The sequence below is a fragment of the Xenia sp. Carnegie-2017 genome, unplaced genomic scaffold (genome assembly GCF_021976095.1).
Source record: "Xenia sp. Carnegie-2017 unplaced genomic scaffold, XeniaSp_v1 HiC_scaffold_14, whole genome shotgun sequence".
Taxonomy (NCBI): domain Eukaryota; kingdom Metazoa; phylum Cnidaria; class Anthozoa; order Malacalcyonacea; family Xeniidae; genus Xenia; species Xenia sp. Carnegie-2017.
Genome location: NW_025813447.1, coordinates 3,168,151 through 3,184,022, shown reverse-complemented (window position 1 = coordinate 3,184,022; position 15,872 = coordinate 3,168,151). Strand labels below are relative to the sequence as shown.

Genomic DNA, 15,872 nt, shown 5'->3' with positions numbered 1-15,872 from the left:
AATCGTTTATGATATAAGTTGTCGCCGAAGTCGCCCAACTCAACAGATTCTTGTTCTGAAAGATTTCTTTCGCAAGTACCACTCGGCAATGATCGGCAATGATTGACGATGATCGCAAAAAAAACAAACAGCTTTATTTCTTGCGATGGCAAATATGATGTACGGCGACGGTCACAAAAAATCGTCAACACAATTTTCAAGCGTTCTCATTAATCGTAAGAGCTCGCCGATGTAGTAAAAGCTCTATCGCCGACGTTTTGCGGCGAATGAGAACTAGGCATAACCGCAAAATAAAACGTAGTAGAATACTAGAATAAGACGCAAAACGCAATACAATAGTATCTAAATAGATTAATCCTTAAAGAAACATATCAGAATCTACAATGACAATAATAATACTGAAAGAATGTTTCATGCAGTGCGGTGTTTGAAATTAAATGTAGATATGATCTTCGCACTTTGTTGGACAATTTAAGAAATTGTCTCATGAACCTGAAAAATTCAGGTGACTCAACGAGATTCGAACCCACCATCTCTGCGGTGCCGGTGTAGTGCTCTGAAAGAATGTTTCATGCAGTGCGGTGTTTGAAATTAAATTAATTCTTTCATATGACATTCCTCTCACGAGAAAACATGAGCCCAACAAAATTGACCTGCTCACCACTGTGTGACTTCATCGCTCAGTTGGTCAGAGCACTGCACCGGCACCGCAGAGGTCATGGGTTCGAATCCTGCTGAGTCACCTGAATTTTCAGGTTCATGAGATAATTGCTTAAATTGTCCAACAAAGTGCGAAGATCATATCTAATAATGAAGTTATTTTTGTGAAAATTTTTAGTCATGCTGACCGCTTGCTCCGCCACAGTTCATTTTATTTTATTCTTTATTTTTTCAGGCAGTAATAAAAATAAACATTGCCTCTGTTGCTACGATGACAAGCTTTGATTTTGCTCTGCTGTTTTTCTTCCACATAATTGTTTTCTTTTTGGCTTTGAAATCGCGAAAACACAAAGGATACAGCAATTTTTCTTAAACAAGTAAAGTTTCCATATACACCTAGAATCAGATAATATGGCGTGTGTGTAAACTTACCTTTATTTGGAATATTTATCTCATTTATTTACAACGTACAATGTACCACAAAACTTAGCAGCTTTCTGTTTGTTTTTAACTAAGTTTGTAACAGCTCAAAAACACCGAGAAATAAACTTAGCCTCGATTTCATGGTTAAATTTTTAATAAGCGCATATTTGAGAAAATATGTCGTAACGGGAAAAGATCACTTTTCCTTTGTATCGGAAAACTTGATCACAATGAAAACTTGATCAGAACGATTCTGATGTTTATAAGTCCAACAATAACAGAAGTTAAACAATTAAAGCAGCATCGTGAAGATATGAAGAATCTAGTTGTTTCATATCGATAAGCATTTTTTATTTTGCCTATGTGGAAAATGTGGTGAAGCCTGCTTTTTATTTTTAAAATTTTTGGATTGTTTCACCACTATAGGGGATTGATTACATGGGTAGCCGGGATTCGACCAAGCAATAAATGATTTTGGCTAATGGAAGAGATTATCATCAGATTAATCTTCTTCAGCATTTTCACAATATTCTGACTGTATAAGTAGCTACGCCTAGCATTTAAAATGAACACAGCTAATTTGGCCTGAGCTTAGAATTACTATAGCAATGACTTGTGATGCTTAACGAACAGTTGTATTTTTTTCGCTTGAACTTTTGATCATTTTAATGCCTCAAAATCTTTTATGCCTCGCTGAATCTCAGTTAGCCAGGATCACGTAAACAGCCTCAAGGAGTCAAAAATAACTTTACGAAAATCATTATTTGATATTTGATATATTGTTTGTACTTTAATCAGATATATTTCTCAGAAAAAGAAGTGAAAAGACTTTGTTACTTTAACACACTTAAATTATCTAAAGTGAGCTTTTATACTTAAGGAAGCTCCCTGCAGTTCACCCGAGATTCGGGTGTTTCAGGTAACTTACAAAATTATTTGGATCAAATACACTCAAACTTTGGAAGTATGAACTATGAGGGAATATTGAAGAATGCCAGTAAAGACTGAAGATGCTTGAATAGGATAACTGTTTGCGTTGTTATGGCAACCATGTCTCATTTTCTTTTACACTTTCACCTTCTAGTTTTTTATGAATCGTTCGTATTTTTTTTTTCGGTTTGGTGAGTTTTTCTGATTTTTTGCGTGACGATTTTTATTCATTCAAGAAGCATTATGTTTAACATTAAAGCAATTCTATTTAAGAATTTTTTGAGGTATTTAAGAATTTCAGCTACATATAAACCTAATGGTAGATTTTCTTCTATTTTGCGTATGTTATAATTTTTCTTATTATAAAGCATCCACACGAACTTTTAACAAAATTTACCGAAGGAAAAACGAAAAAATCTTCAATAAAGTCAGCGCGGCCAGGAGTTTATGTAAAAAAATCCCCTCGACATGCGCATGCAAATCGTTTCAATTTATTTGTTGGTCATATTATGCGGCCCCAGACATTGATATGGTTCACCGCATCCAACACCATGGGGACAGCATGTCCCGTCCCCGCAACAACGTCCATTTTCAAAAATACAACAGTAGTAACTAGGACCAAACAAAGAAGGACAGCATGTATGCCGACCATTGCAAAAACATTTAGCAATCTAGAAAAAATTGACGAGTTATATAGTATCTCAAATAGCACATTGAATAAAACAAGTTTGCTGTGTTTGCACAGGCTTATTAAAAACAACAAACGCCCGAGCAAGATTTATAATCTTACTGGTCAGTTTGAAAAATTTATGAACAAAAAAGCTCTACGGCTTCACAGCAAAACTTTGATTGCATTCTTATGACTTATATACTGTTCTTTGTACTTTGCCAATCATCACGCACCACTCTTCAATATCTCACTATTCTTTAGCTATTATAAGCTCAGTATTTCGAGCTTCACTCAACATCGAACACTGCCCTCAGGTCTCTGTTTTCTATCAGCTTTACTGTAGGAATCCTTATAGGTTTTGAATAAAATAAGGAGACTAACCTCTTTTTCTGACATTAAATTCAATATTTTCTCTGGCAGTTTGTAAGATTTTACTTCCACTAATGCAAGGAAGACCAGAAAAATAAAGAGTATCTTCATGACTGCAACAGAATAATGAAATGCGTTTGTATGCAATTGCATAACAGACTATTACCAGCAACTTGTCTAAATCTTTTAAAACTTTTGGGAAAGCATGAACATTTTTAATGTTTTTCATCACATTCAATTTTTTGAATATTTACCCTCATCCATGTTCAATTATTCTGGTCGCAAACTAAAAATCGCTTTTCTTTTCATACTTTAGACATGTAATAAATCAAAGTATACCTGACTATTGTTGTATTTCTACTAATTTCTTTCTACCAAAGTCTCGTAGCTTCTTGAACTCTCTAGTGATTTGTAATTATCTGCTCACTGTATGATGTTGTGTTTGGGTGATAAAATATCATATGAATATCAAACAACATGCATGTGAATGCTACAGTATGTGCTTAAATAGGTGGTATGCAACCATTCCTCTGGGAGAGAGAGAGAACAATGGAATGTTCGTCATGTTGCATAATATTTGCATTGTAAATCTTTTGTTGAAATCATCCAACATCGAGGCTATGACGCAGTTTGCATACCAAGAATAATCGATTTATTTTCGAAACACTTTTTTAGTATGGAACAAGGTGATTTATTTGCCTGTTGTTTTTTTATGCAACGGCCTAAAATAATGTTACGGATAAAAACTTGTGGGATGTGGAGAGGATCTTCATTCTCTCTCCAACTTTACAATCCACAAATTCAAAATTTCTAAAATTTTTTAATCTGAAGTTGACGGGATTTTGAATTAACAATGAAGTGAACATATTCGCAACCCGCGAAACTGATTTTCTGCTTTTGGCCACTGAAATAGTTTTTATAGAAACCGTGACTGTGCAGAATCAACGCATGAACCTCATATGGTTTTTGACAGAAAGGGAAATGTGTCGTGTCCTGTTGCATCCGGTTAAACGAGAATACTCGCCAATTGGCAATAGTTGACTATTGTTTTATGCAGTCTGAATATAAATTTTGAGGTAATTCATAACAAAATGAAAACATTAATAAATAAAATACTTATTTCTGTGGCGAGTTTCCTTAAATGGACTTTTTATACTTGCATGTTGGCATTGCAATACCACGTTTCAAATTGTATTATATATAGTTTTACGCAATTGACTTTGATGACAACTTAGGACATCTTGTTTACGATATTTTATGTTTTCTTTTTGGTAATGGACTGTTTTTAAATTAGTTGTTTCTCATTGATCACTAAACGTCGAAGATAGAGCTTTACGACATCGGCGAGCACTTACAATCAAATAGAACGCATTAAAAATTGTGTTGCGGATTTTTTGTGACCGTCGCCGTGCATAAGCGTTGCCATCGCAAGAAACAAAACAGTTGAAGAACCTTTTAAAACGAGAATCTGTTGAGTGGGGAAACTTCGGCGACAACTTATATTACAAACAATTAAAGCTGCACAGAAATTATTAACTTTAGATAAAAGGAGCTATTTTTACTTTGATATGAAGCATTGAACTAAAATACATGAAATACTAACAATTTTTTGTAGCCGTGATTTTACCCCAAACACGCGAGATTGTACCCCAGACACGCGTGTGTAGTCAATCAATTATTACTCTGCGAGAGAATCTCGAAACACTACACGCTCGTGTCTGCGGTAAGATCTTGCGTGTCTGGTGCAAGATTTGGCTTGAATTACTTTCTTCAGGTAGCGTTACATGTACTTTAGTTAAATGGTATGAATTGTTTGTATTACAAAATAATTCAGAAGAGAAAAACGCTTACATAGAAATATGTGTTATTACGAAAAAAATAGAGAACAACGAACGTCGTGCGGACGTACACATGCGCCCGCGATATAACTTTAAATTCAGTACTTCATAACAACATAATAAAGACTAAATGTAGATATGATCTTCGCACTTTGTTGGACAATTTAAGCAATTGTCTCATGAACCTGAAAAATTCAGGTGACACCGCACTGCTTAAAAACATTCTTTCATATGACATTCCTTTCACGAGAAAACATCAGCCCAACAAAATTGACCTACTCACCACTGTCTGACTTCATAGCTCAGTTGGTCAGAGCAATGCACCGGCACCGCAGAGGTCATGGGTTCGAATCCCGTTGAGTCACCTGAATTTTTCAGGTTCATAAGATAATTGCTTAAATTGTCCAACAAAGTGCGAAGATCATATCTACATTTAATTTCAAACACCGCACTGCTTAAAAACATTCTTTCATAATAAAGACTGTTGTGTGTAATATACAACATGAATATCCAAGCGCGTTGACTTATATATCATCGCTGATTTATGAGAACATTTCGTGCACTGATAAGGACTTCTTTGAATTGACGATTCTAGCGACGCTTTGCGATGAATGACTACACATTCTCCTTGCTGCATTCTTGGTGTAACTCTTGAGCAGGTGCAATCCTCGACCTTCGGTCTCGGGCTTGCACTAATCTGCTCTTGAGTTCTCCCAAAGGTTTCCTCGGTTTGCATAAGCCTGTGCAAACACAGTAAACATCTTTTACTTCTTAAATAGTTATATGCACCAACAGATCAGTAGGCTTTTGAGACTATTGCTCTCAAATATCACTTGTGATAGTCTCGCCATACTCTGATTCAAAGCTGAAATATCAAAATACATTCAATTCAGATTTAATTCTCAAAGATGGAAATTAAAAATCGCTATGGAAAATACAAACATTTTTGTTTAACATCAACTTTCGTTGCAAGATCATTGTTAAACGACAGTTTGGCTATATTTATATGATGTTTCAGAACCTCTTTCCCTTCTCTGACATTTGAGATGAACCAATTCTGTTCTCAAAATCTTTTGCTTGAATGTTTTTAGAAACTACAGTACTGTATGTGTTTGATGAATGGTATATACGTTAATGCTATTTGTTATAACTGGGTTTTGTTATTTTTCAGTTGTTTGGCTTCTTGAGTTGTTTGCTGTAGATTGGCAACACATAGTTTGTCTTCAAGGAAACAGTTTTGCATAACAAAAAAGCTGATGAGCCACAGGGAACCGCTGAGCTTGAGGCTCTTGCTGAGCCACCTGATACTTCTGAGCCACGTGGTACTTCTGAGCCACCTGATACTTCTGAGCCACCTGATACTTCTGAGCTGTTAGGTTTTGTGATGTAGCCATCTGCCTTCTTTAGTATATATTGACTTACACCAACAAATAGAGATATCACAGATAACTATTACGATCACATTTAATGTTCAACGTCAATGTCTATGTTCCACGATCTATCTTACAATGGTTAAACTACTTCTATTTATACAAGATATTACGTATGGATATATTTGTTTCTTTACTAAATATGTTTAATTTAAAATAAACGGAAAGCTATTAGGAACTATAAAAAATATTGTGATTATTGCACATAAGTATCTCTTAAAATAATCATTTAGTTAGTTACACTTGACTTAATGATTTACAAATTACAGGAAGAAAAAGAGAGCATATCTTAACATGAGCCACCTGCTACTTTTGAGCCACCTGCTACTTCTGAGCCCCCAGCAGGTGAATTACCACACCTGGAGGTTTAGGGGGAAGCAGAATTATAGTAGTTTAGGAATAATAAGATCTATGTTTTACTGATTACTCACGGACTGCATAAACTGACAAAGTTCTTATATCTTTATAACTTCTTTCATTAGTAACATATATAGCTTTGATTTAATTATGTGCTCTTAGGTCTAGTTTAGACGTCGAACGTTACTTGAATTTTACACGAACCAAATACATTTAAAACAAAAGATAATGAGGAAGTTCATCGCATTTTCTTTTGTCTTTAATGCGTTCGGTGGATGTAAAGTTCATGTAAAGTTCGACGTCTAAACTAGGCCTTAGTTGTCCCACTGTAAAAAACACCAAAGAATACATATGTGGTCTATTTATCAAATTTACTAAGTGTGCAACACTCCCCTGGTCAGTGGAAGAGACAGTTCGTTAATTAAGCTAATATTTATATGTATATATATGTTATAATAATCCATAAGAATCAATTGATTTCAAAGGAACTTTATATGGCTTAATATGCATACATGAATACGAGCCCCAGGCCCTCATATAAATCTAATATATGTCATAAGCATGATGATTTATCGTTTATGCGAACACGATATCTTAGACACTTCAGAAAACTGTTTTGAAACACAATTATAGCAAAAATGCTTTACGGTGACTAAATGTCTAAATGTCGTCAGTTTCCTTGACGCGAGGCTTGTGAGCAGAGTCACGTGACATACAATCTAAGCTAGGGCTTTTACAAAACAATTACTGGTCGTATTACTAAAGAACTCTTACGAAAGTTTCACTTTTGATTTCATTTATGAAATTAAAATATCATATATGAAATAGACATTTCATATATGAAGTGATTCAATTTCACATAAGTTTCACATATCATTTCATATATGAAATCAAATGTGAAATTTTCGTAAGAGAACATTTTCAAATCTTAAACAAGTTTGGCGTAAATCACATTAATATATAATTTTATATGAACTATATCATTTTAGTACTTCATTTAGTAACTCTTCACTTGACAGGCTACCGACGTGTACGCAGTGCGTACCTATTTTTGCATTGTATTGTTTTTCATTACACTTCGAGCCAATCATGTACTCGATTATGTGGATGGATCATTATAGGGATAAAATATTTTTGCGCAAGTTGCCCGCATGATGTTTTTCGATTGATGTTTGTCAAGTGAAGATGTCTAGCTGTACAAGTGAAAATTTTCGCCTTGTTGATGAAAAGTTTGGGAAAGTACTTGGTAGTGACGTTAGGAAAAAGATAGAGACTCATTCTACTTTAGAAAAAATTGGGTTACAGATGATATTATTGCATGGTTTTTGATTTCGTCGAAAGCTAAAGAAAAGTAATGTGTCAATCCTTACAGAAGAGAAATCGTTCGGAAGATCTTGGTGTCGGAGCATGTATTTACGGCGGTAGGTTATATGTAAATTTCGTTTATGAAGGTGTTGTGGTAAGGTTTAAGTTGGAAGAATTGAAATCGTTTTGATAAAAGTTGGTATTTGTGAAGTAACTAAGTCGTCCCTAGTTGTACACTGGGGTTATCAATGCGTTGTTTCCACTAGTAAAATTAGCATGAACGAGAAACGTTTAGTTTTATTCTCGTGAGACTTATAAGACAAAAGACACTGAATTTTCTTTTGTTCATCATTCTATGCTTGTGCTTATTTTAAAGCATATCTTCCATGCTTCGCTTATTGTCTTTGGTGCCTTATTTCGTCAGGTGAACTTAGTTTAGGTCTTTCAATGTAGAAGCTATTTATTATCTTGAGTGTTTGCAAGATAGTTCACCATGGGCAACACCTTGTAAAACATTGGTAAAACAAAAAACTACGATTACGATATTTAACATACACACTAAAATATTTCATCAAAGTGTCATATTAAAGTCCAGAGAAATATCTTTAGGAGGTACAGTCGGTTAATGCTATGATAACGCACAGTTTTAGTCATAATACCACGATATATCCAACACTTAAAAAGCCAATTCATTGTTGCCTAATAATATTCTATATTTCTAGACTATAACGTCCCCGTCAAGTTGATGAAAATGGAAGAAATACATTATCCTTCAACACAAAACATCCTTCTTTATGCTGACCATATTATATCTCAATGAAACAATGCTTTCATTTTATATTTCAAAATTGTATTGTGTATCCTGATGGGGATGTTTGCAGTTATGCATTTGCACGACTGGCACTTCTGTACAATTGAGTAATGCTGTAGAAGCTAGCACGAATCACGTAACATGCTTGTTGACATGATAAAAAGGAGGTGGTGCTTGTGAACGTTGAACTTCAAATTTTCGGATCTTGCATGCAAATAATAAAATGAAATTTAATTTACAATTTATTTATCAAAGTACGAAAAGAAATTGCAATACGCTGGCAGAGTATTGCACAATCTTTAAATTATATGTGTCTATTTCAACTTGAAAGTTGAACAAGCTGACGACGTTAAATATTTAGTCGTTTATTGTTACATATAATTGCTCCTGTTATGACATTGAGGGATGTTATAACAGTGTCAACATAGCAGTTAATACAAAATGAACACAAGCATTTTCTGAAAAATTTGTTTGAATTCAAACAGTAATTTTCACGTTCGCATCTAAGAATAAGCCTTCCCTGCAAATTTTTGCAGTTTACAGCTGTCTTTTGCAAATCTTCGTAAAGTGCGAGTCCAGACAGAAACTTTAATTAATCATCTGCAAACACTGGTTTTACGAAATACACAAATTTCAACAGTTTGTTATGATTGTATTTTACATTTAGCCATACATGGTAACAGCTGAGATAAAGACTGCGGTACGTGTTTGTTTGTTTGTTTGTTTGTTTGTTTTGAAAATCACTAACTCCTTGTTTAGTATTTTTCAGATGCCGAGGACGAGAAGATGTACGAAGAAGAAGTCGGAGCTGTAAGTGTTTCTATCATTCATGAAATCTAACAATTTTGTTGCTCGTGTCTCTTTTAGAACGACGTGTTCTACCATGGTCAATCGATGTTTTGTTGCTCGTGTCTCTTTTAGAACGACGTGTTCTACCATGGTCAATCGATGTGTTGTTGCTCGTGTCTCTTTTAGAACGACGTGTTCTACCATGGTCAATCGATGTTTTGTTGCTCGTGTCTCTTTTAGAACGACGTGTTCTACCATGGTCAATCGATGTTTTGTTGCTCGTGTCTCTTTAGAACGACGTGTTCTACCATGGTCAATCGATGTTTTGTTGCTCGTGTCTCTTTTAGAACGACGTGTTCTACCATGGTCAATCGATGTTTTGTTGCTCGTGTCTCTTTTAGAACGACGTGTTCTACCATGGTCAATCGATGTTTTGTTGCTCGTGTCTCTTTTAGAACGACGTGTTCTACCATGGTCAATCGATGTTTTGTTGCTCGTGTCTCTTTTAGAACGACGTGTTCTACCATGGTCAATCGATGTGTTGTTGCTCGTGTCTCTTTTAGAACGACGTGTTCTACCATGGTCAATCGATGTTTTGTTGCTCGTGTCTCTTTAGAACGACGTGTTCTACCATGGTCAATCGATGTTTTGTTGCTCGTGTCTCTTTTAGAACGACGTGTTCTACCATGGTCAATCGATGTGTTGTTGCTCGTGTCTCTTTTAGAACGACGTGTTCTACCATGGTCAATCGATGTTTTGTTGCTCGTGTCTCTTTTAGAACGACGTGTTCTACCATGGTCAATCGATGTGTTGTTGCTCGTGTCTCTTTTAGAACGACGTGTTCTACCATGGTCAATCGATGTGTTGTTGCTCGTGTCTCTTTTAGAACGACGTGTTCTACCATGGTCAATCGATGTTTTGTTGCTCGTGTCTCTTTTAGAACGACGTGTTCTACCATGGTCAATCGATGTTTCTTACGGTAAGTTTAACCAAGCATTATATTTTAAAGAAAACATTTATAGAAAGAAATGATTTTTCTTTGATCGGTGCTTGCAGATGATCAATTTTGATCAAGATTTTCATTATGCCAAAAGTATAAATATCTCGAGCAAAATCCCATCTAAACACACTAACGCAAAAACATGCACATAAAATAAGTATTTGCAGTATTCTAACTAAGTTAGAGAGTTCCCTCGCTCTCTAATTTAGGATAGAAGTACTGTAAAAAATCGATGCATTCCAAAATAAACTTCTGCCACCTATTTTGGGATGGTTTTGCACAGAATTTCAAGCAGCGTACACTCGGTAATCAAAACAATTTTCTCTAAATAAAATAAAATCTTGCATATGTAATATAAAGTGTTTTTGAGTTGAGTTAGGACTGCATTGAAACGAGAACCAAGCATTGGAAACATTCATTAAGTATCTCAACTCTCAAAATATAATCAATTTCATTACTATTGGTTTATTCTTGAAGATTGGGTGGTTGTGGAGGGTATCAAATTGTATGCCAACGTTTCTTTTATGCAGCACCAATTTTTGTTCGTAACAGTCCATTATTTTCGCTATGGATAAAGTTGTCGCTCAGTGTACTAAATAAAATCTATAAAGTTAATAGTTTTGTCGAGCAAAACTATTCGTATAGTAAGTATAATCTATATTTGCCAGTACACACTGCGTATAATCTATATATCCACTAGTAAGCGTAAATATAAGTATAATCTATACCACAGTATACAAACATACAGTAGGACCACTTCGCTGTTCAACTGGCTACTGTATATTTAATTAGTTTACTGGCTGCCGTTTGCCATATCGTCAATCCTATTGGTCACACAATGCAATTTACAGGCTGCCAATATGGTAATAACATGCGTAATAAGATATGCGTGGCACGAAAAAATTCAATGAGGGGCCCTACTGTATGTTCTCTATACTGTGATCTATACATCCACTAGTACGCACTCGTACCTATTTTTAATATTCATTATGGCGTGAGTTTTTTCAAATCAGCTTGTAGGCTGGAGGGGGATTTACATTTGCATGCAATGGATAATTGCCAAGAACCCTGATAAGACTGATGTAAAGTAATTTAAATAATGTATGTATCGTACTTCCAGCACCAGTAACAAACTTTGCTTTAGTTGGGGTTTTTTAGTGTTATCTTTTCACCATTTAACTTTTTATGCAAATGCAGTAAGTATGAAATAATGAATATCGTTTAAAAATATAAGTATCATGAGTTAGCGTGTCGCGTTCCGTGTATAACTTAGTTTGCAGACTGGCCATAAAATGAACTAATAAATGCATGACGTATATGAAAAATTTCTGGCTTTTGTAAACGAATGGAAAGGTCAGGCAACACACTGTCACCTCAGTGTGAAGTGTGAGCTAATTAAAACCAAACTAAGACAAACTTCCGCTTGTAAAGGAGTGGAGTTTTATATATCAGATACGATGTATGGGCGTTTATTTGATAAGGCGTTTATTTGACCATTTATGGTATTTATAAATGTTACACATCTACTTACACCAAGTTTTTCATTAAAATAACCACGTGCTCGTTGATCAGCGACTTCACAAAGATGGCTTTCTTCGACATGAATTTGTTTGGCCCTAGTATCACATCTTTAATTTCCCTTTCAATTGCTTTGGTGGTCTACCTTTTTGGTAAACAACCCGATCCTTACATGGATGAAATTTTCCACATTCCCCAAGTGCAGAAATACTGTGCTCATCGTTTTGACGAATGGGATCCGATGATCACGACCCTGCCTGGCTTGTACTTTTGTTCCTGGGCTTTTATGGAAATTCTTGCCGTGTTCTTTCATCAGGATGTAAAGATAATGTGCATGCCCTTGTTCTTGAGGATGGTAAACGTTATTTTCAATTTTGGCAACATTTGGGTCATGTATCGCATTGTTAGAAAATTGGACGAAATGAATCCGAAAAATACACCCACACACTCCCAGGTAGGTGTTGTCCGATGTTGCTGTGGTAGTTGAGGGTATGGGTGCTAGTAAAGAAGGGTTCCTGTAAGTGCTTATGTAAAAGATTTGTGTTTGATGGATTATGCTTTTACTCTGTTGTAAAATAGGTTTGATGAATGGTTGCTTTCATTTCTTCATCACTGGCGGACAGAAAATTTTGTAAGCTGTGCACAAAAATTTGAAATTTTCACATGGCCTCAGGCACCCAATTTGAAATAAATTTCACTCCTGAGATTATGTGTGCCATGCAAACTTTCCAGTCTGTCATCACAGTCTAATCTCACAATTTTGTCACTACCGATACCTCAACATCCTGAATTTCATCTACAACTGTACACTAACAACGCTGTATCAATATTTATTATGCTATGTAGTACAGAATTTAAATTCTGGGCCTACCAGCCAAATTTTCATCCTGGCTAAAAGTGGACTGTAATATAAGCTAGGTTTTCGTATAGTTATTGCAGCAGTTGCTACTAATTGATGGATTTCTCAAACAAACTGGGGATTGCTCAGACTCAACTCATTTGTCGTTTTCATTGAATGTGACCTTTGCAAACTAATTAATAGCACTGATAGGACTCAAAAAAATGTATGGTATCCATATATCCATATGATACCAGATTTCAACTTTGGATACTTGATATCATAGACTTACTATCCGTATGGGATACTAGAAAATTATATTTGCTTGCAAGATCCCTAGATTGGATTAAGAAGAAAAATTCTAAGTTTATTGCTTGGTTTCTGAGTGTGACTTTTCTCTGCGGAGTTTTAATCACCACAAAGCAACCTGTTAGTTTATTTTTTAGTATACTCACGAGCTTGCCCTGGTCAATAAAATGTTTATTGAATCAATTAATCATCATGTTGCAGAAACTAGTTTTTAGCATTTCTACTTCATCCCTTAATTAGAATTATCTGCTTAGCATTTAAGGTCATTGAGAGTCTACTTAATTAGGATCCTTGACTGTTTTTCTTTTTTATAACTGACTGTGAATATTTTATACCTTTGGTACAGAGTGAACATGTTCAAAACTTGGCTACCACTAACTCAAATGATGCTGAAAGTTGGCAAAAATTTTACCATATGGCAAGTGGAATTACTCTTGGAATGTTTCCTCTATTGTTTTTCTTTATGTTTCTCTACTACACGGACAATGGTTCTACATTTTTTGTCCTGCTCATGTACTACCTAAGTCTTGGAGACTATCATGTTCTGGCAGCCATTATTGGAATGTACGCATTCTTCTTTAGACAAACTAACATTGTGTGGGTTATATTCACAGCTGGAGTGACTGCTGTTCGAATGTATGAGCCTTATGTTTTGAGAAAACTTGGCCCTCGGGCTAATGATTCTTTGAACATTGTATTGGAGTTTGTTAAGCAGCTTTTTGTAAATATGAAAGCAACAGTCCATGTTCTGTGGCCATATGCTTTAGTTATGCTGTTTTTCATTACATTTCTCATAGTTAATGGTGGAATTGCAGTCGGTGACAAAAATCATCATAAAGTTTGCTTCAACTTTCCACAGATATTTTATTTTGCATGTTTTGCATCATTTTTTGGATTTCCTCATCTTTCATCGCCTGCTGTCATCTACAATACGTTTCTCTACTTCATTGGTTTGAACCAACGGCGTTATTACTCAACAATTACTGTTTTGGTTTGTGTGGTCTATTACTTGGTAAAAAATTTCACTTACGTTCATCCGTACATGCTGGCAGATAACCGCCATTATTCATTCTACATTTGGAAGAACATTTATTTGACCTATCCAGAAGCAAAGGTTGGTCTTATTCCTGTTTATATTGTTGCGACAACCATGATATTTGTGGCAATTAATCAATCAAGGCTTTGGAAGATTGTGTATGCAGTGTGTGTTGCCATGGTGCTTATTCCACAAGGACTGCTTGAGTTCAGATATTTTATCATACCGTATCTTATGTTCCGACTGCATGTGAGGACACCACCTTTGTGGATACTCGGTGGAGAATTTTTGATTTATGCCTGTATTAACTATTTTACATTATGGATGTTTTTGAATAAACCTTTCAAATGGCCAAATTCTGATGATGTGCAGCGATTCATGTGGTGATTTTGCTAACTTTGTCCATACTCCGTGCATAGCACTTGTGGTAGATGGAAGATGCATTATCAGTATTGTTTACAGTTGGATGAATTACAATTATGTGCTAGTTGGTAGTTGATTTGTATATGATTGAATTTTGCAGTGGAAAACATCTGGGAGAATTGGGGGTCAAAGCCCCAACCCCACCAATAATTTTGACAGACTAAAAATCTATCACCAAATTATATTGCAAATGTCATTTTTATTGTAATGTAACTGTTGCATTAAATAATGACTGTTTGATAGACTTCTGTTCTAAACATGTCTCAGCATGCACATTAAACCTTCTTGACTTTTTGTTCTGGATAGAATGTTCTGGGAAATCTCATACCTCGGAAATGACCCCCCTCCTCTAATATTTCATTACATCTCTGCCACTGGAGTTTCAGTTAGCTATCTCAATGTTTTCATTGGTCACTGTGGTCAGAAAATACAAATGACTGGCTGTAATCACATGATGAGATATGCTGTTTTTCCCCATGCTGTGTCAAATGTAGTTCACAGAAAGAAATTTGAATTGTAAATAGCTTATTAGCTTTAACTATGTAGTAATTACAAAGATTATTCAAAAGACTAAAATATAACCAATTGAATTGTCATCAAGGTATTTTGAAATTTTGATTAGTTGCAAGAAATTTTATGTATTCTTGGTATTGAGATATCCCCTTTCACCAATAATGTTCAACTTGAATAATTAGTTGGCGTAATATGGAATTGTTGCATAAATTCTCAGGATCAATACGATTCTGACATTCAACATTCGACTTATTTCAACATAAGTGGAGGTATTGGTGTGACAAACAGGTAATCTTGTGGTTATTTCATTTTGCTAAAATAATTTAAGGGATTTGCGTTTTCCCATGCGGTAAAAACCGCAGAAAATTTAAAATTCGTTAACATAAATCCGCGGCTCAATGTATTAGGTAAAGCTGTGGATTTGTGATTTGTCTCCATTGAACGACGTTTTTTCAAAAGACCCGGGGAAATTCACTTGGAGAGTCTGTGTGACAGACGAGTATTTGAAGTAAGTAGGTGTCAAAAGAATTTACAAGCTGTACAACAAATGGCTGTCCATTATCCAACTGCGCCGCCAACCTACAGCGAAGTGGTCGAAGATCCATCGTCTAGTATCCATATACAGAATGCCGTTCCAGCCACACAAGTCGAAA

General features: G+C 35.3%; 1 protein-coding gene across 1 annotated transcript; it reads left to right on the top strand.

Annotated features, from left to right (window-relative positions):
- The first annotated feature begins 12,105 nt into the window (after nt 1–12,105).
- Nucleotides 12,106–15,302, top strand: LOC124434258 (putative Dol-P-Glc:Glc(2)Man(9)GlcNAc(2)-PP-Dol alpha-1,2-glucosyltransferase). The gene is made up of 2 exons (XM_046984139.1): nt 12,106–12,554; nt 13,594–15,302. Exons 1-2 carry the CDS (start codon nt 12,168–12,170, stop codon nt 14,668–14,670), a joined length of 1,464 nt encoding a protein of 487 aa, XP_046840095.1. The 5' UTR covers nt 12,106–12,167; the 3' UTR covers nt 14,671–15,302.
- Nucleotides 15,303–15,872: the final 570 nt, after the last annotated feature.

Bases quoted from the DNA above. Each gene is read 5' to 3' on its own strand.
- LOC124434258 (XM_046984139.1), top strand. From the start codon at position 12,168: ATGGCTTTCTTCGACATGAATTTGTTTGGCCCTAGTATCACATCTTTA. The intron at 12,555-13,593 runs GTAGGTGTTGTC...CCTTTGGTACAG, and splicing joins ATACACCCACACACTCCCAG to AGTGAACATGTTCAAAACTT.